This window comes from Macaca nemestrina, chromosome 11 (genome assembly GCF_043159975.1).
Source record: "Macaca nemestrina isolate mMacNem1 chromosome 11, mMacNem.hap1, whole genome shotgun sequence".
NCBI classification, from domain to species: Eukaryota; Metazoa; Chordata; class Mammalia; order Primates; family Cercopithecidae; genus Macaca; species Macaca nemestrina.
The window spans coordinates 2,994,894-3,022,737 of NC_092135.1; the positions used below are offsets into that span (position 1 = coordinate 2,994,894).

Below are 27,844 nucleotides of genomic sequence, written 5' to 3' on the forward strand. Positions count from 1 at the left end.
GGGCTCGGGAGCGAAAGACACAGATGGGTCCCGGCCGCCCCTCGAATCGGATGGGCGCGCCCGTTCCCGGTGCATCAAGAGGCTGGCCCGGCCAGGGGAGGGCGGCTGGCACCGAACCCCACGCACCTCCCCGCGGGCGGGGCCGGGCAGTCGTCGGCTCGATTTAAAGCTGGTCTCGAAGGTTGCGGCCGGTCAGGCGAGGCGAGGCAACGTGAGCGAGGGTGCTTAGGGAGAACAGCCGCGGGCAGCTCAATGCTGGGTGGCCAACGCGCTACGGCGCCCGGCAGCAACCCAGCCGACAACCCGACCCGGATCCCGAGCTGCGTAGCGGACTATACTGCGCGCCCCTCCCGGACTACGACTCCCGGCGGGCTCTGCGACCGCTCCGGGGCGGCCCAGCGTGCACTGCGCCGGCCAGCTTGACAGCCAGGCGCCCCAGTCGGCTAGCTCTGCGCCCGGCCAGGGACGCTGGCCTTCTCGCGGTTTTCCCCCGATGTCTCTCTTTACTCCAACTGCCTGAAACTCGGCCCCACGAATGGCAGGCAGCGTCCAAAATTCAACCCCGTAGAGCCAGCACCAGCCAATAAGGCGCACGGATAGAGGCCACGTGACAGCAGTGGGCCGGCCCTCCGGCTGAGCCCAGATCTCTATGGTTTCCGCGGCTCGCTAGAGGGAGTGTGGTCCACTGGAGGACTCCCTACATTCTTCCTCCATTACCTCACTGCCTCCGGTGGCTGCTGGGATACCGGAGGACTCGGGTCCCGGCTCGACTCAGTCCTCCAGCCGCCCGGGGAATACCTCTAGTTCTTCCCGGCCGCCGCCGCCGCCCCGCCGCTTCCTCCTCCGCCAGCCGGCCTCCTTCGCCCCGCCCCGTCCGCGCCGCGCGTCCGGCCCGCCCGCTGGCCAGCTTCTCTCGGGAGCCCCCACCCAGGCGCATGGCTCCATGAAGCAGAAGGAGGAGGCAGAGCACGAGAGGTCCCGTCCGCCCCAGCCGCGTCTGGGCCAGGAGAAAAGGTGGGAAACTCAGGCTGCGCCGCGCCCTCCTCCTCCCCGCTGCCGGGCCCGGCCTCCCTCGGGCCGCCGCCGCCTTGCCCGCCGGGCCTGTTCTCGCCGGGTCGGGCGGCGGGGCCGGGAGGAGACCCCGCGGTCCTGGGGCGAGGGTCCCGGGGCAGCGTGGGGGAGGGGTCCCGGGCGGCGGGGGGGCCTCAGGCCCTGTCCCAGCGGAGGGCAGGGGGTCGGGAGGCACTGCCGGGGAGGGGCGGGCGGCGCCGTGCCCCGGGCCGCGAGGCTCGGCTCCCGCTCCTGGTCCTTGTCTGCACTCCCTCCAGGAAGCAGACTCGCTCGTTGTAAAGTTTGGTGGTCTCCGGCGCCGCCTGGTGGCCCCCACCCACCGTCCCGCCGCCCCCTCCCCCGCCCGGCGTCTGGATTCCACCCCCGCGGCTCGGCCCAAGCTGCTCTACCCGTCGCTCCATCGTCTCCCCAACTCCCCAGCGCCCCGGACCCTCTTTCCTCATACCCTCGTTTTTCACCTTTCACCCTCTCCCTCGGCCTGCTTTTCCCCTCCCTGCTCTGGCCTGTCGTTTTCTTAACACTCTTCACACGCGCGCTTCCTCCTCCTCCTCTTCTCTTTTTCCCACCCCTACCCTTGGGCCCTCCTTCCTTAACCTGCGCTGGACCCCTGTTCCGTGATCCGTCCACCTGACACGCTGGGTTTCATGCCTCTCTCTTTCCCAGGCTGTGGGTTGCGCCCTTCACTCTTTGCCCTCCTCCATTCCCTGTCCTGATCTGAACTCCTCTCCTTGCCACGGTCCCTCACCCTTATCCCTCTGGGCCTTATCCTCTTTCACTGCCCTCTCCTAGGATAGAGTGGGTGGGGCCTCTCCCACCCACAGGAGATGTAAACAGTCTCGTGTTTGCTTACATCTTTGGGAGTAGCTCCATTCTCCACTAGTGGGGAGAGTTGGTGAAGAGATCAGGAAGAGATTTCTTCGAGACTGACAGTAAGGATGAATGACTCCTAGCAACAGTGACCCTCTCCTCCCGGCATAGCAAGATGGCCTGCCCTCAGGTCCCTGCCTCCGGCGTGCTGTCCAGTAATTCTTCAGTGCTGTCTTTGCAGAGGATTGGGGAATTATTTATCTGTGTTCTGAAACCGGCGGCGAGCCTTTAAATGGTCTCTCCTGGCTTGAGAGCAACTTTTGCTCTGCATCGGTGGTGGGGAAGTTTTAATGCTCGAGTTCAATAAATCAAACCTTTGATTCTCACCATCCTCCCCTCTTGCTGATGACGCTAAGGATGAGATGATTCAGGGCATGGGACTGCACTGCTGCCTCAGATTTAGAGTTTGAAAGGTTTTGAAATAAGGAGAGCCTGTTCTCTAGCTATTTGCTGTGCCCGCCCCGAAATTGCTCTGTGGAGTTGTGGTTTTTCAGAAACCGTATGTATCTTACCTCTGCCCTACCTGGGTGTTTGTTCACTGCACCTGCCATTTCCGTCTTAGGTACAGGAAGAAGGAATGGAATCCGAAGGAAGAAAATTCATTCCAGAGACAAAATAGCTCCCCTCCTCTGTTGTAGCTGTTCCTCTGGCAATACAAACTTTCTGCTTTCAGTGAGTATTATCTTGGACATATTTAGAAAAGAGCGTCATTGTAGTTTTTGGTTTTAGGCATGTGCTAGGATTTTGGGATGTAGGTGTATTTTGTTCATTCGTATTTTTCTACTTCCGTGAGGGGATCCTAATGTTGATGAAGTTTTTCCACTGATTCCCTTTTAAAATAATTTAAATATGCAAGTTTGTGTTCTGTACCCCCATTAGAGTGAGCTAGGTGGTGGCGTGGCATGATCTTTCCTTTATATTTCTAGTGTGTAAGGTCTGGCTCCCCACCCTTCCCAAATTCGTTTCTCAATATGACCAAAAAGGTTGTCTTAACTTTTAGGGTAATTAACTCAGAGGTTAATGCAGTTCCTGATCAAAGTCGGTTATTGGTTCTCTTTTCTATAGTTTCAGTCCTCAAAGACTTTTGGAACATTTTGTCCTAAATTCGCAATAGTGATGATATTTCCCTGAAAATCCCATCACAGATTTGAAAATAATTAAAATTTTTCACTGTAAACTTGAAACAAAGTTCTGGGGAAAAATTATGACGGCTGTGTCCTCTTAAGTTGATTCATGATAGTATGCTAACACCTAGGAGAGCGTTTTCAGAGTGCTTCACTTCTCGGTGAAGCCCCCCAGCCCCTCTGATGGATGTAGGGGACAAATGTTTTTATTTTACAAATGAAAGAACTGAGGCCCAGAAAAATCTGGCACCTTGCTACAGGTCACATAGAAAACAGAGGGGAGGTGAAAAAAGTTTTGACTCCTAGATACATGTTTTTCTTTAAGCTAAGTTGAAATGAAAATGTATAGTTCTGGCCAGGCGCAGTGGCTCACACCTGTAATCCCAGCACTTTGGGAAGCTGAGTTGGGTGGATAACGAGGTCAAGAGATCAAGACCATCCTGGCCAACATGGTGAAACCCTGTCTCTACTGAAAATGCAAAAATTAGCTGGGCATGGTGGCACGTACCTGTAGTCCCAGCTACCCGGGAGGCTGAGGCAGGAGAATCACTTGAACCTGGGAGGTGGAAGTTGCAGTGAGCCGAGGTCATGACACTACTCCAGCCTGGCGACAGAGCGAGACTTCGTCTTTTAAAAAGAAAAAAAAAGGGTTCTTTATGTTTTTAAAAATCTATAAAGCTTAAAAACAATTGTTGCCAGGCATGGTAGCATGCATCTGGAGCCCCAGCAACTTGAGAAGCTGAGGCAGGAGGATCGCTTGAGCCCTGTAAATAGCCACTTCAGCCTGGACAACATAGCAAGACTTCATCTCTTTTTTTTTTTTTTTTTTTTAAAAAGTCCGGGCACAGTCGCTCATGCCTGTAAATCCCAAAACTGGGAAGCCAACGCAGGAGGATTACTTGAAGCCAGAAGTTCAAAACCAGCTTGGTCCACATAACGAGACTCCATCTCTACAAAAGGAAAAATTTTTTAAAATTAGCCGAGTGTGGTGGTGCATGGCAGTGGTCCCAGCTGTTTGGGAGGCTGAGGCAGGAGGATCTCTTGAGCACAGAAGTTCAAGGCTACAGTGAGCCGTGATTGCACCACTGCACTCCAGCCTGGACCACAGAGGGAGACCCTGTCTCCAAAGCAAAAAGGAACAATTATATAGGTAGGTCTGTGATTTGTGGGGGAAAATTTTCACACACCAAATGTTTTGGGTGTGTGTATGCTGGGGGTTTCAAAAATAAATGATTATTTGGTATGGTTACCAGAATGTATGTGGGTTTTTCTGACTGTTTCCTGGAATAGTTCCATAAGTAGGACAGAATTATAGCTCAGGTGCCATTTCAGTACCCATAATATAATTATTAAATTGAATTTCAACTCAACTCTGTTTCACAAAGGAAACAACAGCTTGTTCCCTTCTGTGGAAAGCTTGATTTGAGCAAACATCTGAATGCTAAATGATAACAGAAGAAAATGCAGAGACCCCATTTTTCTTGGCCTTTTTCCCACCTCTCAAATCTTCATGAGGTCATGCCCTCGAATAAGCTGTTTTGAGACATGTCTTCAGAAGGTGAATCTAGATTTTTTCCCCCCACCTTTAGGCTTTTCTAGATACTTTAATCTGATGGTTGTGTAAACCTAACTACTTTGACAACAGTTTTTTAAATTGGTATTCAATATCTATCAAGATGTCTACAATAATAGCATATTTAGCAAATTTAGTCTCTTTTTTAGTGTATATCTGTAAGCTTAAATGAGGGCTCTAGTGGAATAAAACTGTACAACTCTCAAGGCAGCAAAGTATTTTCCTCTGTTTTCTGGCATCTCAGAATGAAAAGAAGCAGTGGATGATTAATTAGAAGCCATTGCTCTCCAAAGAAGGAAACTATCAAGGTCATGAGAGTCATAATCCCACGTTAATAATACGATCTTTTAGATTACAAGGTCATTCTTAATGGAATTGTATTATGAGGGTGTTATTTCTCTAGAAATTGTAAGCACTCAGAACTGTGTTCTTTTTATAACCGACACTACTTTTATCCGTGGGGTAGGGTAGTATTGGTAACAGCAGACACTTACTAGATAGTAGTTATGTGCCACAGAACTGCCAGGTGGTTTTTGTGTCTTTCACAGCTCACAAATAAACCTCTGTGGTAGCAGGAGCCCAAGTCCACAGAGATGTGAAAACTTGCCTGAGTTGTGTAGCTGGTACGTGACAAGTCAGACTTGGGATCTGAGCTGAGATTGTAACCTCAGAATGTAGGCTCTGTCCCCTGAAGAGGGGAGCTGCTCTGGAAAATGTGAGTTATTGTTTTCAGTGGACTCAGTAGCCTTGGAAGGGACCTGCAGTGAGAGAGGAAGGTCCTTTTGCCCAGCCAGACACGTGAGTGAGGGCATCATCACATCTTCATGTCAACAGCAGTCTCAATACCTGGTTTGTAAATACTAGCAGTGTATGAGAAATGGTTTGTATTAATCCCTGAAACCACAAATGGCCACCCAGGCAAATAAACTCTCCAGTGGGTAGTTCTGAAAGTGCTCCGTCATTCAAAAAGGAACAAATAGTTCTTCCCAACCACAGTTCAGATCGTCTGATCTATCAAAAGAAAGCCTTGAACCACCTAGAAGTGGCACCCAAAACCAGTTCCAGAACTGACAGCTACCCTTAAGGACGACAGCTGCCAGCATACATTGGACCAAGAAGTGAATTTAGGTGATAGTTGACCTAATTTTTAAAATGAATTATCCACAGTGGCTATCCATTTTGCTATGGATAATTATTAAACTATCCCTTGGTTTAGGCTGAATAGAATGGAGATTGTTGATAAGAATAGGCCCTTATAATTCAGTCATCCGCAGGTTCTGCGATACTCCACTGTCAGCAGGCAAACTTAAATTACTGGATGTGTAGATAAGATTGTTGGTGACGATCAGCTGTGTGTGTGTGTGTGTGTGTGTGTGTATGTGTGTGTGTGTGTACTGTATGTAGGGCACCATGTTAGGTGCCGTGAAAGATGAAACAGATGCCCCGCAGCCTCTCAGGCTCAGGGTGATGCTGAGTTCAGTGCTGGGTTTTCAGTTGTAAGCTGCTCCAAATAGCAGTTCAGGTATAATGAAGTTCAGGGCCCCCTTGAGTGTGTACATCAGGTGGAGAGGAGAGAACGTCCTGCAAGCACAGGTCAGATGAGGACACCGCAGCATAACTGAGAAAGGCTGGTGACTTTAAGCACTGAGGACACACTTTATTTGACACCTGCAAGGTTAGGTCTTAAGAGGTGGTAAAACAGTGGTTCCTGTGATTTCTGCCAGCTTTTTGTTGAAGCATGAGTATTGTTTCCATCTAGTGGAAACCTAGTTTTAACTAGCTTATTCTTATTGGTGGTCCTAATGGATGAACAGGAAGAAAAGGGGATCACTACTGTGGACTCTCATCATGGCCCTTGAGCTGAGCTTTGTACGGGTAAGCAGCTGAAGTCCTGAAAGGGTCTTGGATATATATTCTTTTATAAAGCAAGAGTTTTTACACCTGATTTCAAACTTTTTTTGTCTTTTTCCTTCCGTTTTTGTGGAGAATGGGGTCTTACTATGTTGCCCAGGCAGGTCTCAAACTCTGGGGCTCAAGCTGTCCACCCGTCTCTGCCTCCCTAAGTGTAGGGATTACAGGCGTGAGCTCCTGCGCCTGGCTTCTCTTATTTCAGATGAACCAGCTTCACGGTAATTTGTACTATGCTCACAGTACCGTCCTTGGTCGTTTTCATAAAGTTTGGCAGAGAAGTTTGGCGGGCACAGATTTAGAAGAGGTAGAGCATGGCATTCAGTGGAGCTTTGTTTTTAGCTGACCAGACAGTCTGATCTATTAGAACGCTATTAGTTTGAAGTACCTTACCCTGTACTCAGAAAGCCGGGCTGCTGGAGGACCAGGTGTCTCTTGATCATTGCAGGGCAGTGCTGAGAGCCAAGTCGGGAACTACTTAGTTGTGATGAGACACCTACATTGTTGGAATAGGACTAGAGAATCTCAAACCTAAAGAGAACATTTTGATGAAATTCATTGATAGTGGTTGAGGTTTAAGAAGCCTTTGTTTATTACCAGCAGCTTGGTTTACTTTACGTTCTTTGCCTATAGTTGTTATATATTAGGCTATTTTTGCATTGCTATAAATACCTGAGACTGGTAACTTATTTTTAAAAAGAGGTTTAGGCCGGGCGCGGTGGCTCACGCCTGTAATCCCAGCACTTTGGGAGGCCGAGACGGGCGGATCACAAGGTCAGGAGATCGCGACCATCCTGGCTAACACGGTGAAACCCCGTCTCTACTAAAACATACAAAAAAAAAAAAAAACTAGCCGGGCGCGGTGGCGGGCGTCTGTAGTCCCAGCTACTCGGGAGGCTGAGGCAGGAGAATGGCGTGAACCCGGGAGGCGGAGCTTGCAGTGAGCCGAGATCACGCCACTGCACTCCAGCCTGGGCGACAGAGCGAGACTCTGTCTCAAAAAAATAAAAAAATAAAAATAAAAAAAATAAAAAGAGGTTTAATTGGCTCAGGGTTCTGCAGGCTGTACAGAGCGCGTGGCAGCATCTGCTTCTGGGGAGGCCTTGGAGCTTTTACTCATGGCAGAAGGCAAAGCGGGAGCGGGCACGTAAATAACAAATGCAGGAGCAAGAGAGAGTTGCCGGGAGGCGCCACACACTTTTAAATGACCAGGTCTTGAGAGAAGGCACTCGCTGTCATCACTCTCAGGAGTACAGCACCAAAGGTTGGTCCTAAACCATTCGTGGAAATCCACCCGCGATCCAGTCAGCTCCCACCAGGCCCCACAGCTGACAATGGCGATTACAATTCAGCATGAGACTTGGGCAGCGACAAATACGCAAACTATATCAAGTTAGTATTTGCTTTTTGTTGGCAGATAAGTAGAAGATTGGCCCCCTCAAAAACCCGCCTTAAATAATTGTGTAGAAGGATGGGAGGCGGAGAGAGTAGGTGATGCACAGAGGTATAGATGAAGTAAGATTGGCCATAGGTTGGACATTTTTGAATGTTGGGCTCATTATACTATTTGTGGAGTATACTGTTTTCTCCACTTTGTTCATGTTTGAAATTTCCCATAGATTTGAATTTATGGAATAAGCTTTATAAGAAATGCCTTCTAATATATTTTTGATGCAGAAAATATCTAACTCTGCTCTTGGTCACTAAGACTCAACTGAGACTGTCAGTTGAATTGGTTACTTAGTGGCCTCCAGAGAAATGCTTGGGTCTAAAGGGCCAAAGATTGTGGTTGGTTCTGTTCGTTGCAAGTCACAGCTGGAAGATGTGGGGGAACTGTAAACGCTAGACAGCAGCTGCCACTGCGGTCAGTGATTGTATGTGGTGTGCAGGCAGACTCTTCTAGACTTGAGTTCATCTGCATTGGTGTGGTTTGAAAATCGCTTCTGTTGCTCTGTTTTAGGATGTTTCACCAGTCAGGTGGCTGACACCACCTGGAAGAGAATGTCTGAGTTGTTGCCTCCGTCTCACGACATGTAGCTTTTCCTTCAGGTGTGGTTTGGTGTAATGAGAATGATGAAAGGTTTTTTTAGCTTTTGCATTTTATCCCTCCCCTTTGATTTTTTGAATTCTGAGGCTCTAGAGGTGCAGAGCCTCAGGGCCCTGTTAAAACACCAGCTCTCTGGGAATACGGTCCTGCTGCTTCATCCAACCTGTATCTCTACCTTGCTGCCCACAGTTGCACACAAAGTAGAGTCAAGTGAGAACTCAGGCCAGTGACACCCATCATGGATTCAAATGACCCTGGGATGAGGGGATAATTTTCCAGGTGATGGCTGAGGTGTTGACTTTGGGCTTGGTTTTTCATGGTTTTTTCCCAGCTCCATTTTTGTTGGCAAGATTCTATAAGCTGTTAGATTAAATTCTAGATTACCCTAGAATTTAAATTTTTATTTATTTATTTTGAGACAGGGTCTCCTGGGCTCAAGTGATCCTTTTGCCTCAGCCTCCTGTGTAGCTGGGACCATAGGTGCGTGCCACCATGCCCAGCTAATTTGTTTTATGTAGAGACAGATGTCTCACTTTGTTGCCCAGGCTGGTCTCCAACCCCTGGGCTCAAGTCATCCTCCCACCTCGATCAACCTCCCAAAGTGTTGAGATTATAGGTGTGAGCCCCCACGGCCAGTCCAGAATTTAATTTTTTTTTTTTTTTAAATCCTGCCCTAAAGAAAGAGACTGAATCCAGTGGATATTATTGACAAGACTCATTCTTTCTTGTAGTTCCAGGCCATAGAGCCTGATACATAGATCGCGATCTAAATCCTAGCTCTGGCCCAGGTGTGGTGGCTCACGCCTGTCATCTCAACATTTTGGGAGGCTGAGGTGGGCAGATCACCTGAATTCAGGAGTTCAAGACCAGCCTGGCCAACATGGTGAAACCCCGTCTCTACTAAAAATACAAAAATTAGTCAGATGTGATGGCACGTGCCGGTAGTCCCAGCCACTCGGGAGGCCAAGTAAGGAGAATTGTTTGAACGTGGGAGGCGGAGGTTGCAGTGAGCCAAGACTGCGCCACTGCACTCCAGCCTGGGGGCCAGAGTGAGACTTCGTCTCAAAACAAAACAAAACAAAAAATCTAGCGCGCCACTTAGTGGCCGTGTGGACGATGTAGAACGTAAAATGGTGGTAGCATCATCTGCCTTGTTGAGTGCTTTAGAGGATTCAGTGGAACCCTATTTGAAGAGTGTATGCTCCGTGCAAGTTCTGCTGTAAGCCCAGAGTGCGCAGCCACGTACTGGTGCCCCAGGAGTTGCCCTCCTAGAGAACAGTGGACCGAGAACCCAGATGATAAGAGCAGCTGGAAGTATGGATGCTTACCACATGCCCGTCACTGGTTTATGCCCTTTACATATATATACATTGATACATATATATATATATTTTGTTTGTTTGTTTGTTTGTTTTTTGAGACAGAGTTTCGCTCTTATTGCCCAGGCTGGAGTGCAATGGCACGATCTCGGCTCACTGCAACCTCTGCCTCCAGAGTTCAAGTGATTCTCCTGCCTCAGCCTCCCGAGTAGCTGGGATTATCGGCACGCACCACCATGCCCGGCTAATTCTGTGTTTTTAGTGCAGATGAGGTTTCTCCATGTTGGTCAGGCTGGTCTCGAGCTCCCGACCTCAAGTAATCTGCCCACTTCGGCCTCCCAAAGTACTGGGATTATAGGCGTGAGCCTCTTTACATATATTAAACTTATTTAATTCACCTAACAACCCTAGGAAGCAAATACTATTATTATTCCTGTTTTGAGGAAACTGAGGCAGAAAGAGGTTAATCGTGGAGGAACCAGGATTTGAGCCCAGGCCACCTGGCTTTGGAGGCAGCATTTTAAAAAACCAAGACACTCTGCTCCCTCTCTCAACAGTCCAAATAAGACAGTGACATCCATGCTCAGAAACAGTGTAGTCATTGGAGGTTTTATTATATCGAGTAAATAAGACTTTCTCAAAAAGAAGCCAGGTGCTCACACCTGACAGCTCCTGGGGAGGCTGCAGTGAGAGGATCCCCACCTTTTTTTTGAGACAGGGCTTTGCTCTGTTGCCCAGGCTGGAGTGCAGTTTGAGACCAACCTGGGCAACGTAGTGAGACCCCCATATCTCAAAAAAAAAAAAAAAAAATAGCTGGGCATAGTGGTACGTACCTGCAGTCCCAGCACTTTGGGAGGCTGTGGCGGGAGGATCACTTGAGTCCAGGAGTTGGAGGCTGCAGTGAGCTATGATTGTGCCACTGCACTCCAGCCTGAGTGACAGAGTGAGACCTGTCTCTCGAAAGAAAGAGAGAGAGAGAGAAAGCTCCTGTTTCAAGCAAGACATTTAAGTGTACAAGCTATTATTCTTGAGCCACAGAGGGCTTTGATCTCAATCAGAAATGCCCTAGATGTGTATTTGGTTACGAATCAGCATATATGAAGAACATAAATGATCCTTATAAAATGTTTATATCATTCAATGTAAAGTGACAAGTTGTTTGGAAATAATGGCATTGCAAATGGTGTGTAAATATTTGATTTGAAATTTAAAAGGTTAAAGAGTTTACAACTGAAATACTATTTGTAGATCAACGCCTAAAAAGATAATTATACACTACATGTCCAAATCACAGGGGAAAATTTAGGTAGGACAATGCAAATCTCTCTTCTCTCTCTCTCTCCCTACCCCCACTTCCCCTTCTTTCTCTCTCTTTCTGGCCAAAACAATAACATACAATGACTTGAGAGAAAGCTTAGTTTTCTGTAGTTAGAAACTTCACTGTTGTCAACATTGAAATAACTAGGCTCTATTTTCCTAATTCTGTTGAGGAGTGACACTTTTCGGACAACAGAGGGGACCTTAGTCGTGTTATGGCTATACATTTTTACCGCGGGCTTTTAAAGAAAAAAAAAAACCAATTAAAAAAAAAATCCCTTCTTTCCGTTCGCATCATCAGCTAGGAGGAGGCTGTGGCTCCCCAGCCCATGTGACACCACATTTTGTTAAGCTGGGTGGCTTTGTCTCTGTCTGCCTGGCTATGACAGGGCAGAAACTGCCACCTCACAAAAGGTCTGTGAAGCTTGGGTCATTCGTGTGGATAAAGGTTTCTGCTAGGTTGCAGGTTTTTTGAATGGGGTCTTGAAAGGATAGGGAGATGTATAGAAACTGGAGTCAGTTCAGAGGGGAACCAAAGAGAATGAGGGGGCTGGAGGAGGAGAGCTGCAAAGACAGAAAGGTGGGAGCCTTGTGTTAGAAGATGTGCCCTCTTCAGAGTGACAGCCAACTGCTTTTCATCCTCGCTGTGGTTTGGGGCTGAAAGTACGAAGATAGATTGTAGTTAGTGATGAGGAAAATGCACAAGGATGTGGTTAACAAGGAACATCATGGAAGTTCCTCTGGAGTTCTTTAAAAATAGGATGGTTCAATTTGGAGTCTCTAAAAAAGGTAGAGACATCATGATGATGAGTCTGACAGGTCATGCGCAGTCCTCCAGGCGGTCTGGAAATGTCCTCGGCCAGCTTCACGCTGGCTGCTGCCCCACCCTGTCTTCTGCCCTGGGGACTCTTGGGGAACAGGGAGCTGCTTGATGCCTGCCTCCAGCCACGGTAGTCATATGGAAATTTTGTGGAAAATAAAAATTAGTTCTCTTTTAGGAAAAGGTTAGGGGTTTCTTCTCCTGGTCTGTGACCCTTTTTGATCACGTGACCTGGAGGTTGCAGTGGGAGAAGGAATTTGACAGCTCTTAGCTGGTCCATGCAGACTCTCTCTCCTTGATGTTTTTTCTCTCCTTTTAACTAACCATTCCAATTAATGCTTAACTTCCTCATTTTGGTTAGGGTTCTGCAGCATTCCAGACCTCGAGCACTGAATCAGGATGGGAAAAAGACGTTGTGTTCCCCCACTCGAGCCCAAGTTGGCAGCAGGCTGTTGTGGGGTCAAGAAGCCCAAATTATCTGGAAGTGGAACGCACAGTCACGGGAATCAGTCCACAACTGTCCCCGGCTCTAGTTCAGGACCTCTTCAAAACCACCAGCATGTGGACAGCAGCAGTGGACGGGAGAATGTGTCAGACTTAACTCTGGGACCTGGAAACTCTCCCATCACACGAATGAATCCCGCATCGGGAGCGCTGAGCCCTCTTCCCCGGCCTAATGGAACTGCCAACACCACTAAGAATCTGGTGGTGACCGCGGAGATGTGCTGCTACTGCTTCGACGTACTCTACTGTCACCTCTATGGCTTCCCACAGCCACGACTTCCTAGATTCACCAATGACCCCTAGTGAGTAACTCAGGTGCTGGGGCCACTGAGGAAGGCATGGCGACATCTTTCTGGGGTGATTCTCTCAAGAGATCTGCTGCTCGGAAATCTTTATTATCATTTGAGGAAAGGGTAATGGGAAGAGAATGATAAGAAATGTCCAGACAGTTTTAAATACAGTTCACATTTGGAGGAGGCTGTAGGCTTGTTAATGTTCTGGAAATCAAGTGAGTTCATTCTTGGCTCTTCTGTTAGTTCACATGGCAGTGGGTAGGTCATTTAACCTCGCAAGTGGGGAAGTCACGCCATACCACTGGGGACCCCGTAGTGTTGAAGTCCGGGTGAGTTGGAAGTCTGAGGCCAGGCTGGAGACTAGGAGCTCTCATTCATTGGATCTGTGAGTTGGTTGACAGGGGCCCCTCACTTTGTTCATGAGAAATCCCTTGGTAAAGCTGTAGGGCCACTGACATCCCATCAAGAAAATCAGAATCTGCTTCAGTATTTTTAGCTGAAAATTCTTTGTTGCTTGTCCCAAGACCTCTGCTGGTCTCAGTGACTTAAATAAGCAATATGTATAAAGTAAACTGAAAAACTCCATGCTAGCATATTCTTCTTCCTCAGAATTGAAAGCCGCTCTGAGCTGGCTTTGAAGAGCATTGCTGTTTTTTTATTTTTGTTTTGGGGGCATGCTTTTGGAGTATTCGTTGATATGAGACTATTCGTTCCTCAATTGTTGGTTGCATACAGAGACTGCAGAACCTTGGCTGGGGCATGGAGAGGGTGTGAAGAAAAGGAGCCTCTTCCCTCGGGAGACCTGTCAGGTTGGCAGATCGCACACGCACGGAGCTAAGATCGCACGCACAGAGCTAAGATCGCACACGCACAGAGCTAAGATCACACACGCACAGAGCTAAGGTCACACACGCACGGAGCTAAGATCACACACGCACAGAGCTAAGATCACACACGCACAGAGCTAAGATCACACACGCACAGAGCTAAGGTCACACGCACGGAGCTAAGATCACACACGCACAGAGCTAAGGTAGCACACGCACAGAGCTAAGGTCACACGCACGGAGCTAAGATCACACACGCACAGAGCTAAGATCACACACGCACAGAGCTAAGATCACACACGCACAGAGCTAAGGTCACACGCACGGAGCTAAGATCACACACGCACAGAGCTAAGATCACACACGCACGGAGCTAAGGTCACACGCACGGAGCTAAGATCACACACGCACAGAGCTAAGATCGCACATGCACAGAGCTAAGGTCACACGCACGGAGCTAAGATCACACACGCACAGAGCTAAGATCACACACGCACAGAGCTAAGGTCACACGCACGGAGCTAAGATCACACACGCACAGAGCTAAGATCACACACGCACAGAGCTAAGATCACACACGCACAGAGCTAAGGTCACACGCACGGAGCTAAGATCACACACGCACGGAGCTAAGATCGCACACGCACAGAGCTAAGGTCACACGCACGGAGCTAAGATCACACACGCACAGAGCTAAGATCACACACGCACAGAGCTAAGATCACACACGCACAGAGCTAAGGTCACACGCACGGAGCTAAGATCACACACGCACAGAGCTAAGATCACACACGCACGGAGCTAAGGTCACACGCACGGAGCTAAGATCACACACGCACAGAGCTAAGATCGCACACGCACGGAGCTAAGGTCACACGCACGGAGCTAAGATCACACACGCACAGAGCTAAGATCACACACGCACAGAGCTAAGATCACACACGCACAGAGCTAAGGTCACACGCACGGAGCTAAGATCACACACGCACGGAGCTAAGATCACACACGCACGGAGCTAAGGTCACACACGCACAGAGCTAAGGTCACACACGCACAGAGCTAAGATCACACACGCACAGAGCTAAGGTCACACGCACGGAGCTAAGATCACACACGCACAGAGCTAAGATCGCACATGCACAGAGCTAAGGTCACACGCACGGAGCTAAGATCACACACGCACAGAGCTAAGATCACACACGCACAGAGCTAAGATCACACACGCACAGAGCTAAGGTCACACGCACGGAGCTAAGATCACACACGCACAGAGCTAAGATCACACACGCACAGAGCTAAGGTCACACGCACGGAGCTAAGATCACACACACACAGAGCTAAGATCGCACACGCACAGAGCTAAGGTCGCACACGCACAGAGCTAAGGTCACACGCACAGAGCTAAGATCACACACGCACAGAGCTAAGGTCACACGCACAGAGCTAAGATCGCACACGCACAGAGCTAAGGTCACACACGCACAGAGCTAAGGTCACACGCACGGAGCTAAGATCACACACGCACAGAGCTAAGATCACACACGCACAGAGCTAAGGTCACACGCACGGAGCTAAGATCACACACGCACAGAGCTAAGATCACACACGCACAGAGCTAAGATCGCACACGCACAGAGCTAAGATCACACACGCACAGAGCTAAGATCGCACATGCACAGAGCTAAGGTCACACACGCACAGAGCTAAGGTCACACACGCACAGAGCTAAGATCACACACGCACAGAGCTAAGATCACACGCACGGAGCTAAGATCACACACGCACAGAGCTAAGATCACACACGCACAGAGCTAAGATCACACGCACGGAGCTAAGATCACACACGCACAGAGCTAAGATCACACACGCACAGAGCTAAGATCACACACGCACAGAGCTAAGATCACACGCACAGAGCTAAGATCACACACGCACAGAGCTAAGATCACACACGCACAGAGCTAAGATCACACACGCACAGAGCTAAGATCGCACACGCACAGAGCTAAGGTCACACACGCACAGAGCTAAGGTCACACACGCACAGAGCTAAGATCACACACGCACAGAGCTAAGGTCACACGCACAGAGCTAAGATCGCACGCACAGAGCTAAGATCGCACGCACAGAGCTAAGATCGCACGCACAGAGCTAAGATCACACACGCACAGAGCTAAGATCACACACGCGCAGAGCTAAGATCGCACACGCACAGAGCTAAGGGGAGTTGTTCTCTGAGACCTGTCAGGTCGGCAGATCACACACGCACAGTGCTAAGGGGAAGTTGTTCTCTGTGAGTGCGTCAGAGGAGAGGAAATGTGGAGGGAGGTGTGCTCGGTTTTTTGGGAACTGTCACCCTGGGGTAACGTGGTTGGAAAACACCTGACTGAGCAGGTGGAGATCCCAAGCCTGAGTGAGATCCAGGGTGCCCCATGTAAGAGAGAGACACAGTTTGGAAGAACAGGTGGTGATGTGGGTGTTTAGGGAAGGTTTAGGCTGTCGTATTCAGGGCTTTGCATTTCCATCCTGCAGGCAATGGAGGCCTTGTCTTGAAGGATTTTTCAGTAGGCTTTGGGGCTGCAGCATTGGCTGGTGCTGTGCAGGTGCTTTATTGGAAGGAAAAGATGGCTAGACGGGAGAGCTGCTGTGGGGCCCTTTGTGACAGTGATCAAAGCAGATAACTTTGAAAACTTAAGTTGCCTCTAGAAATTATTAACTCAAGAATCTAAGAGGTAAGGGCATTAGTGTGGAGAGATTTCAGGAAGAGGGAACAGGCCTTGAAACCTCTTGCTAAAAAATCTGTCACTATCAATCTGATATAGCCTAATGAAGTGTGACTTTGGCCTAGAAACAGAAAATGGCAACTGCTAATAAAAAGGTGTCTTGGCTGGGCACGGTGGCTCATGCCTGTAATCTGTAATCTCAGCACTTTGGGAGGCTGAGGTGGGAGGATCGTTTGAGCCAGGAGTTCAAGCTTAGCATGGGCAACATAGTGAGACCCCCCCCATCTCTATTTTTTTTTAATCTATTTTTTTTTTCCTTTTTGAGACAGAGTCTCTTGTCGAGGCTGGAGTGCAGTGGCATAATCTTGGCTCACTGCAACCTCTGCCTTTCAGAATCAAGCGATTCTCCCACCTCAGCCTCCTAAGTAGCTGAGATTACAGGCGCCTGCCACCAAGCCCGGCCAATTTTTATATTTTCAGTAGAGGCGGGGTTTTACCATGTTGACCAGGCTGGTCTAGAACTCCTGACCTCAAGTGATCCGCCCACCTCGGCCTCCCAAAGTGCTGGGATTACAGGCGTGAGCCACTGCACCCGGCCTTTTAAAACCTTTTTTTAAAAATTAAAAAAGGTTTTTTGAGGGAACTTTTTTTTTTTTTCTGAAAATTTATTTTCAGAGATATTTGTAGTTTCGGAGATATTCGTAGTTGTCAGGGGCAGACACGATCATGAAACATGATCATGGAACAACAACATGGGATTACAGATGAGCAGGGGGCTGTGCAGGTGAGGTGTGTCATCATGAAAGACAGAGCTGGGGAGCATGGCTACCTGCATACATAGACTTAGGGAAGAGGAAACTGGAGAACTGGAAGAAAAAGTGGAGTGTTGGGTAGAGAAAGAGGAAAGGAGCATGTCCGTTTGGCAGCAGGGAACACGGGAACCGCTACGCGGAGCCTCTCCTCATGCTGCCTCGTAGGTGTCCTGTTTCCCGCCAGGGCTGTGCCGTTTTCAGAAAGGCAGAGAGTCCTTTGGGTAGCTGGCGAGTCCGAAAAGAGGGATTCTTGGCAATAACAGAAATGAATAGGGACAAAGCCAAAAGGTTTTGTTCTTATCCATGATTAATTTGGGGCTGGAGAATGTTTTGTGTTTTGCTTTTTTTAGTCCGCTCTTTGTGACGTGGAAGACAGGGCGGGACAAGCGGCTTCGTGGCTGCATTGGGACCTTCTCAGCCATGAATCTTCATTCAGGACTCAGGGAATACACGTTAACCAGGTAATGACACCAGACGTTAAGAACTGTAGATAACTTGGCTAGAATCAGAAATAGCTGCCTGACTTTATTTCTTCTAAGTGATGTATGTTGAGTTTTCTCTTTTTGGTAATCAGGACATGTAAGGGGCTTAATCTGGTGAGTCACTTATCAGTTCAAGTACAGACAGTTAATAGCATCGAGCTGTTTTTAACGTGTTAGTCTTGATGAACAATAGATACTCTCTGAATAGCTCAAGATTCATAAATATGGGGGCTCTGTGGCACCTGATGTTGGCTCCTGACTCCAGAGCAGCCTTACCTGTGTTTTCTGTCCCCCTCCAGTGCACTTAAGGACAGCCGATTTCCCCCCCTGACCCGAGAGGAGCTGCCTAAACTTTTCTGCTCTGTCTCCCTCCTTACTAACTTTGAGGATGCCAGTGATTACCTGGACTGGGAGGTGAGAACAGCCGCATTTGGAACTCTGCATCTCTCGTTGCATTTGGGTTCGGGTTAGTACATGGCAATGTATCTCCTTCATTGAGAGAGAGGGCATAAGAATGTGAAGGCTCAGTTTGGAACCAATTGTGGGCAACATAGGTGACAGAAGAGGTGCTCCTGTACCAAGAGTAGGCAGAAATGTCAGTGTAAAGGCTTGCTTCTCCTGATTCTCCCTAGTCTGCTTGGTTTACATCTTTCTCCATGTCTAATAAATAATGGAGTAAAAGAAAATATTCCAGATCCCTCTTGGCAAGCCTTGGAGTAAAAGTTTTTGTTTGCTTGTTTTTTTTTTTTTTTTTTTTGACATGGAGTTTCATTCTTGTTGCCCAGGCTGGAGTATAGTGGCGTGATCTTGGCTCACTGCAACCTCTGCCTCCTGAGTTCAAGGGATTCTCCTGCCTCAGCCTCCCAAGTAGCTGGGATTACAGGTGCCCACCACCATGCCCAGCTAATTTTTCTTTTCTTTTTTTTTTTTTTTTTGAGACAGAGTCTCACTCTGTCGCCAGGCTGGAGTGCAGTGGCGCAATCTCGGCTCACTGCATCCTCCCTCTCTTGGGTTCAAGCGATTCTCCTCCCTCAACCTCCTGAGTAGCTGGGATTACAGGCGTGTGCCACCACACCCAGCTAATTTTTGTAGTTTTAGTAGAGACAGGGTTTCACCGTGTTAGCCAGGATGGTCTCAATCTCTTGACCTCGTGATCCACCTGCCTTGGCCTCCCAAAGTGATGGGATTACAGGGGTGAGCCACCGTGCCCAGCCGTTTGTGTTTTTTTACTAGAGACGGAGTTTCACCATGTTGGCCAGGCTGGTCTCAAACTCCTGACCTCTGGTAATCCACCGGTCTTGGCCTCCCAAATTGTTGGGATTACAGGCGTGAGCCACTGCGCCTGGCTGAGTAGAAGTTTCTATTAGGAATCAGATATGAAGGATCATGACCCCAGATAAAAACCTAGTGGCATGCTTATGTAATGGGATAGGGTCAAGGTAACATATTCACAATTCCTGGATGAGTTACTTAAATAATTCATTTCTCCTACCTTCATATTCTCAGAGGTGGCTGCACATACTCTCGACCCTTCCCTAAAAGCAGAACTTTGTTTGGCCTCTGTACCTCCTGAGATAGAATTAGTCATGAAATACAAGAAACTCTCCCTTTTCTAGGCCTGTGTTAAGCTGGTCAGGAAATAATGTGGATTTATATGTGGGGACTGAAGTTCCTTTAGAGTACGTAAATGCCATTTACTTGGTTGTACTTTTTTCTATAGGTAGGGGTCCATGGGATTCGAATTGAATTCATTAATGAAAAAGGTGTCAAACGTACAGCCACATATTTACCTGAGGTTGCTAAGGAACAAGGTGAGTTGGATGAATGGGATTTTAAGACAAGTATCATTCACAGTGGTGCCAATTAAAGGGCAAGAAAGTGAAGTGTGTCATCTTTCAGCCCAACTGCAACTAAGAATGAAGGCCTTTCTGCCTCTTAATACCTGTCAAATTCCTGTAGAACCAAGGGTAAATTTCCAAAAAGGTCTAGGAGCTGGGAAAAGAAAAAGGGTAAATAAGTCACTTACTCGCCTGCTATTTCAAACACTTCTTTTCAATAAATAGTTTTATTTCTTGGCCCCTTGAACTACAGTGGCAATTGTAGCAAAATACTGTGAATCAACCTGACCATATTGTAGAATTCAGTAGGTATCGAACTTTGGATGACAAATCATTAAACAATGTTATACATGGCAAAGGGTGTCAACATAGTCCTTACTGTTTTTTAAAGAACTCAGTAGTCAGCCAGGCGTGGTGGGTTACTCCTATAATCCCAGCATTTTAGGAGGCCAAGGTGGGTGGATCATGAGGTCAAGAGATTGAGACCATTCTGGCCAACATGGTGAAACCCCGTCTCTACTAAAAATACAAAAATTAGCTGGGCATGGTGGTGCATGCCTGTAGACCCAGCTACTCAGGAGGCTGAGGCAGGAGAATCGCTTGAACCCAGGAGGCGGAGGTTGCAGTGAGCCGAGATCGTGCCACTACACTCCAGCCTGGTGACAGAGCGAGACTCCGTCTCCAAAAAAAAAAAAAAAAAGAAAAAACTCAGTAACCTTTAAGTTCTTCTGATGGGGACGTTAAAGGTAGGGTGGATCGAGCAGATTTTCTCTTTAAAAGAGTATCTAGAAGGGTGCCTTTACATGTTGTGTGTGCATTCTCTGATACGCAGTGCAGTTTTCCTTCTTTCTTGGAATTAGTCTGTTTTTGAAAATAATATGTGAAACACAGTATTTGTTGGGTATGAACCTAGAATAGAGAAAAAATACCCAATGAAGTATATATCATGAGCAAACATGGAAAGCAATTGCCTGGTTGGTTTTTTTTCGCTTGTGCTTTAACTTTTTCAAAAGCAGTGTATATGTGGCATAAAAGCAAACCTTTTAGCCACCTCTTTTAGGTCATAAACCTAACGCTCTGTACAAGGAGGCATACCATGTTTTGTAATGAGGAGGTGTAAATAATAGGTAAATAATCAAATTACTTTTGCCATTTGAAAGTTGGTTGGAAAAATAAAAACTTTGGAGCACGTAGCATAGTAATTTAGGGGATTTTCTTTGGTTTTTCAATTTGATGAAGTTGGTTTTATGTGTTAAGAAAGAGGCTGGGCACACTTGCTCACATCTATGATCCCAGCACTTTGGGAGGCCAAGGTAGGTGGATTGCTAGAGCCCAGGAGTTCAAGACTAGTCTGGGCACCGTGGTGAAACCTCGTCTCTACAAAAAATACAAATTCAGCCGGGTGTGGTGGCACACACCTGACAGTCCCAGCCACTTGGGTGGCTGAGGTGGGAGGATCACGTGAGCCTGGGAGATGGAGGTTGCAGTGAGCCAATGTCGCGCCACTGCACTTCAGCCTGGGTGACAGGAGTGAGACCCCGTCTCAAAAGAAAAGAATGTGCGAGAATAACACAATAGTATATGCATGAGCAACTTTTCGGCCCTTCCTGAGGGAACAGCTCTTTCCTTCCTTCCTTCCTCGCCCTCTTCCTGTCTTTCTCTTTTTATTTCTTCCTTAAGACAGGGTCTCCTCCTATCTATCACCCAGGCTGGAGTGCCGTGGTGTGATCCTGGCTCACTGCAGTCTTGACCTCCTGGGCTCAGATGATTTTCCCACCTCAGCCTCCTGAGTAGCTGGGACTATGGGCGCATCCTACACGCTCACTTAATTTTTGCATTCTTAGTAGGGATGATGTTTAACCATATTGCCTAGGCTGGCCTCGAACTCCTGGGCTCAAGTGATCCTCCTGCCTTAGTCTCCCAAAGTGCTGGGATTACAGGTATGAGCCACCACACCCAGCTAGCTTCTTCCTCGCTGTCAATTTTTTACCATACAAAACAGGACTCCTAAAATCATCACATTGAAGGAAGATCACACAAAGAAATAGAAGTTGCAGAATGTAAATTCCTCTCTTCCCACAGAGCAGCCTTGGGGACCAGCACTAGGCCAATAGGCTGGTCTAAGTTGGAACCATGTTTGTTCCTAGATAATTATACTGGGGTAACATCTGACAGGAAGGACGCAGGAGCAGGGAGCCTGGGGACAGCCATTATGGCATGTGTCGGGCTATCATCTCATGTCTCAGAGTCTCCACGGGACTGTCAGACAGACTGGGCGTCAGGTACGTGGGGGTCAGTGCCCAGGGCTTCCTCTGCCTTAGCAGACTCGGCTGCTTCTTGAGTCCCATTTCTCTTCTTGCACGGGCCACATAAGAGCATGCCTTACTCTTAGATGTGCATTGACCTCAGTGTGGCCCCTCTCCTCCTCAGACTGGGATCAGATCCAGACAATAGACTCCTTGCTCAGGAAAGGTGGCTTTAAAGCTCCAATTACCAGTGAATTCAGAAAAACGATCAAACTCACCAGGTAAGCCGTTGTCTTGTTTTCCTTATCATTTCTATTTAGTTGGGGTTGAATGGAGGATAACTTTGATGGGATGGGGAAGACGTTTTCTCTGTGAATGTCCCTAAATCAAAGAAGTGTGGGTGAAGTTCAAGTTCTGAGGAAGCAGTGGCAGCAAAAGCAGAGACTCTCCCAGCATCCTGTGCATCTCCACAGCTGAGCTGGGGACACAGTTGGAGCAGGCTGTGGTTGGCTTTGCCAGACCCACGTGGTTGGGAGGCTGAGGGGGAGACTGAGGTTAGGAGACAGTGCTCTCTCTGGAAGTCCAGAGTCAGTTGAGGTGCCGCTTTCTGACCACACATGCAGTCAGGTGGCAGGAGATGCAGGAGAGTCAGAAAATGCTTTTTACAAAAAGTTAAAAGGAAATGCCTCTCATTTGGGGGAAATACTTCTAGGAGGAGGCTGCATAGTGTAGTAGAATGCAGATGGACTTGGAGTTGGAATCCTAGCTTAACATTTACTAGCTGTGTGACCTCAGCCAGTTACTCTGCCTCTCTGAGCCTGTTCCTTGTCTGTAAGATGCGAATGATAATACCTTAGAGTTGTTTGAGGCTGTGCCAAGGTAATGGATGGAAAATTTCTAGCCTGGGGCCAGTCAACATTGTAGGTGTTCAGGAGATGTTAGTTCTCTTCTCATCCCTGTTGAAATCAGAAACACTGAGAGGTTTAGCTTCTATGGGCTTTTGTGGGCCTCTTTTGGGCCCCTCATCTGTAAAATGCTGAATAATCATATACTATCACAGGTCTGTTTGGAAGATGACCCAGTGTTTTTTAAATGCTTTGGATTCCAAAAATTTTTAAGAAACAAAAAACTCTTCAAATACAAAGCATTATTATTATTATTATAATTTATTTGAACAGCCATTTCCCTGTCAGAATTCAGGAATAATCACCTTGCAGTGGAGGAGTGATTACAGTGGGAAAGAGATGGCTCTGGGTAAGGACTGTCACACCCAGCTCCTGTGGTCTGTAGTAGGCTCCATAGGTTTGTAACACCCCATGCTTCGCATCCTGACTCATGGCTCTTTCCAGAGCACAGCCAAAGTGCTGTGAATTCTGTTCGGACGACCCTGTGATATGGCATATTCATCTGGGGAGTGAGCCCTATCCTATTCTATAGAACCCCGAGGATCCTTTAGCCTGCTTCGGCAGACTCTGACCCCGAATTAGGTATCTGTGTCCCTTTTAGTTATAATAACTTGTTTGTTGCTCTTACGCAAATTGAGGTTGCATTTCTGTCAAATGTATCACATTTACTCTGAAAGTAGATACGCAATTTGCACTGGGTTTTGGTGCAGCCATCTTCCAATCTGCCACCCGTGTAATTTGACCTTGAAATTCTTCATCCAGACCCCAGTAGCGGATTGCTTACCAGCAGCCTGATGATAAGCACGTGTAGTGTTTCCAGGTGGGATGTGCTGAAACACATTCTCAGGGGGAATTGTGATCGTGCTTTTTCATCTTGTTCATTTGTAATAACAGCATTGTTTTCTTGTGCTGTCTTTCATTTTCTGTAAGTAAGATTGCTCTTGGTCTTCCATTTTATTCTTTCAAAATGTGGAGTAAGCTTTTGGTTTTTCTCTGCTGAGTGACTTTACAGAATGAAGCGTTTGGGGTTCCTAATACCCTTTCCTGTTTCCTCATACAGGTACCGAAGTGAGAAGGTGACAATCAGTTACGCAGAGTATATTGCTTCCCGACAGCACTGTTTCCAGAACGGCACTCTTCATGCCCCGCCCCTCTACAATCATTACTCCTGACACACGGCTGCATGACCAGTCCCACCCCCCTGTGGCCGCCAATGGCTATGACATCATTGGAGCAGATGCCTCCTCTTCCTGGTCCAGTTACTTCTATTACTGCACCATTTTATGATGCTAGCTTCCGTTGCCAAGTCTGCCTCCCGCTGACTGAGGGAGGGTCGGGTTACCTTGAATGAAACAGAACTTGAGGGGCCCAAGCCTTATCTCAGCCTTTCCTCAATATGGGGTTCTGTTGGATTGGGGCTCCTCCCTGACTGGTGGGAATTGCTGTGTGGGTTCAGAAGACCCTTGTCTGGTATTTGCCACATGGGTGTTGACCACACGCTGGAAGCTGAAATGGATGATCCCTGAAGGTTGAGCCCCACACACACCCCTGCAGCCTCCCCAGATGAAGTAGGTGTATTCCCGTGGCAGTCTGGGCAACGGAGACCAACAAACATTTTTAGGTTGTTTTAAATTCCTTTTTTTAAACTTCCAGTTTATTGCGTACCAAGAGTTGATTACAACCTCCATGCTTCATAAGCGGACGCCACGTTAGGGTTGGACGTGGGCACCACGAGTCCTTCGAGGCTCCTGGACAGAGACCCACATCAAGATCGGAAGCCCTTTGGGTGGCGTTGCAGATCTCATTGCTCAGTAGGCCGTGAAGATTCTCATCCTCATCCCACTCTCAGTTGGATTTTCTGGCACTCTTCCTGCATCGAGTCTCCTGCTGACTGAACAGAGCTCCGCGGTGTAGCCTGCTGAGGAACGGAACGGAACGGAACGGAGGTGTGCACGGGAGGTGCCGACGTCATCACTGCGCGCCGGTGTGAAAGGAGAGGCCTCTTCTGCGCCGCCCGGCTACCTCACTCCTCCGCTGGGTAGCAGTGCCTAGAGCTGGACCTCGGTTCTCAGAAGCACACACGTGCAAACAAGCGATGGAGCTGGGCTTTAGGAGGGGAGGACACATCGTAGGAGAGAACCCAGGGTCTCTGAGCTGGTTTTCTCTTCAGGCAGACGTCTGAGGGGCCTGTAAGCAGGGCAGTTCCTTTTTCCAGTTTGCCTGTAGAAGTGGGAAGACTGTTGATGTTTCTGTCCTTTCCAGGACTTCAGAAAACAGTGGTGTAATTACACAAGGTGGATCTTTATCTTGCCTAACATGCTGGGAATCTTCACCCCACCAGGGCAAATTTCCAAATAGCTCATTTTATTCTAAGTCTTTCAAACTTTCATCTGACATATTTCCCTTTCCCATTGTCGCTGATTTCCAAGTCGCTGTCAGCAATGTTTTCCTCTCTCCTTGCCTATTCTTCACTTATTTGGTGGCAAAGTTCATAGAACTAGGGGACTTGGAAGATGCTTTGAAAATATTGTTACAAAGGCACTGCTAAAATGATTCACAGGAAGAGTGGCCAATTGGAAGAAGGATCCTAAGGATGTGACACTGGTTTTCAACAACATGCTTAGAGAACTCTTGAAGTGGATTGGGTGTCCACCCAGTGAACATAACGTTTTTATTTAATTTATTTTTTGCAGTTTATGTGGTGATGGTGTGGCTTTCCGAAACGGGCAAATACTCAAAAGATCTTCTGCATTTTCTTCTTCCAGGAATGGGGAAGGGGAGCGGGGACACAGTCTGAGAAAGGACACCTGTGCTGTTCTAGGCATCGCTGGCAAGTGTGTGGGAAGGGATGGGCAAGGGTGAGTGGGTGCGCTCCACACCGTCCTGTGCTGCTCGGGAGGACCTGGGATGTGCGAGGGAAACGTGGGTGACGGTGCCTAGGCCGCGGCCCTTCACTGCTGTGCTGGGTTCCTGCAGCCTGCTACGTTTCCCTTGGCAATGTAAATGAAGATGGAGGGGTCATTTCATGATTTCCTGCTGCTGAGAATAAATGTCTTGTTAAAACATGTGGCAACGGTTACTCTTAGGTGCCATGGATTGATGTCAGGGTGGTCAGCTCTGGACTAAGCCACCCACCTCCAATTTGTACAACAGTATTGATACATAGGGCTACACTCATTACTGTTCAAGTGTTCTATGTTAAAAGTTGTGTTTAATTTCTAAAGATTAAAAAAAGCAAAAAAATTGGTGCTAAACCTTCACCCCTGAGCACGCTCAGTGAGACTGGTCATGCAAGCATTTACAGTGCCATGCTCCTCAAGCCGATTTTTTTCTTGTAGAAATGTTGCCCTATTTGTCTTCTCCAATGTATGTTATTTTATTTTATTTTATTTTATTTTATTGAGGGGGGTAGGAAACCTGCCATTTAAGAAAATGAATAGAAAATTTTAAAACCCAAGAAATGGGGAAAAAAAAAAAAATCAGTGCACAAGAATCGGGCTGGTGAGGCCCAGCACCACACTGAAGTGGGCTCAGTGGTTTTGGAGTGAAGAAGCCTTACTCCCTGCACATTCCCTCATGCTCCCACACAAGTCCAGCAATGGAAACGCTTGGGTTCCTCTTGCTTTGTCAAGGGGACTCAGGAGTCGACCAAGGGAAACCATTTGGCCCCGTGAGGAATGGACACTGTCAGTATCCGTCCTGAACGGGGCCTAGTCAGGAAGCGGTCTAGAAGTGTACGGTTGTGGTCGCCTCATGAAAGTGTGTAGCAGGTGGCTCTCAGGAAAAATACCAAGTCTGGATCATCCATGTGGCAGCTTTGCATAGGGAGAAGACAGCTCCGAACTGGAACTGAACTGCCTTCTGCATGCTTGACCAAAGCAGTGATGAGGGTGGCCAGTACCTGCAGTGTGCATGGTAGGTTTAAAGAAAAGGGAATGTGTTCTGCTGTTTCCTTTGTCCTTGGGCTGTTCAAGCTGGACAGTAGGTAACCACTGTTTTCAAGGACCAGCCCAACTTCTCTGGCTTGGTTCGGAGTTCGTTTCATCCCTAGCTGTGAGTGCCTTTTGGTCTGGAAAGTTGGCTTGTCTCATAATACCCACAGCTAGGACATTCTCTCTGTAATTATGAATTGTCCTTGTTTTCCATTAAAAGAGAATGTCTCTGATCACTAGAGTTGGTCGGTGTTGGATTATTTCCACTGTGAGATTCTTAAAACTTTTTCACTTCATAATAAAACAACTCATGTTAGAGACCCTTTCAACATGAAAGGTTTGTAGTTGAGACATTACATATATTTTATTGTTTATAATAAAAATCATCTATACAAAAGTCCTGGGTGTTAATATTTTGCACAAGATCTGTTTTCCATGATGTGTTGACATCTACAATTTCACTAACTGTTGATGTTCTTTTCTATTGAGATTCTGGAGCCTAGGGAGCTGTGTTCTTTTTGTTCATTTCGTTCTTATTTCCCTGAAGCAAGAGACTATATGGCCTTCAGTGCAAAGACTTCAGACCAATTCTTTGTATTACACTTGGTTGCCTCTTGGCTATATAACTTCTGAGTGCAAATCATTGAACTCTTTAACGAAGTATTGTAGAGAATAAATCATAATGGATATATGTTTTGTCCTGCCTCTTTTTTAAACATGTGACTTGATTTATATGGAATGGTGGTACGTTGTCTTATTTTTGAAGACAGGCAACAAGATAGTATTCAGTCAGCTAGGATGTCTTCTGTGCTGCTCGTGACCCCACCCTTGTGTATGTTTTTGTGGTTGGTGGCAATGCCACTGGTGCGTTAGAGCCAAGTTCCGTGAGCAAGCAATCATTAGCTCTTAAGATTTGGGTTTCTCCAGACAGGTTCGTTGTGAGATTTTTCACATGAGACTGACCTTACCAAAAAAGCCAAAATCTCTTGAAGAGGAAGAACCACTAAAATTTAATATAATTTGGTGATGTTAATTCCAGCAAAGACCCTGGGACATCCTGGTGCAGTCTGACCTACCCAGTTTTTGTTTTTGGATGACCCAGAAAGATGAGATGTGTTTGGAGAAAAGGACATCTTCAGTTTAGACTTTTTTTTTTTTTTTTTAAACTTGGCAAAAATAATTTAGTATTCCATTTGGGCAGCACCCTGGGGCCTGCTTGTCCCTCCCTGGCTCCAG

General features: G+C 47.5%; 1 protein-coding gene across 8 annotated transcripts; it reads left to right on the plus strand.

Annotated features, from left to right (window-relative positions):
• Positions 1–623: 623 nt before the first annotated feature.
• Positions 624–27,297, plus strand: LOC105492415 (AMMECR1 like). Of its 8 annotated transcripts, none has more exons than XM_071072509.1 (10): positions 624–1,014; positions 2,501–2,610; positions 3,900–4,212; positions 12,408–12,852; positions 17,556–17,666; positions 17,987–18,101; positions 19,408–19,498; positions 21,673–21,807; positions 21,956–22,052; positions 23,737–27,297. In XM_071072509.1, exons 4-10 carry the CDS (start codon positions 12,446–12,448, stop codon positions 23,846–23,848), a joined length of 1,068 nt encoding a protein of 355 aa, XP_070928610.1. In that variant the 5' UTR covers positions 624–1,014; positions 2,501–2,610; positions 3,900–4,212; positions 12,408–12,445; the 3' UTR covers positions 23,849–27,297. The 8 variants fall into 8 exon arrangements, with proteins under 8 accessions (XP_070928610.1, XP_070928612.1, XP_011757776.1 ...); XM_071072510.1 differs by lacking the exon at positions 624–1,014 and adding an exon at positions 1,426–2,000; XM_071072511.1 differs by lacking the exon at positions 21,673–21,807.
• The last annotated feature ends 547 nt before the right edge of the window (positions 27,298–27,844 follow it).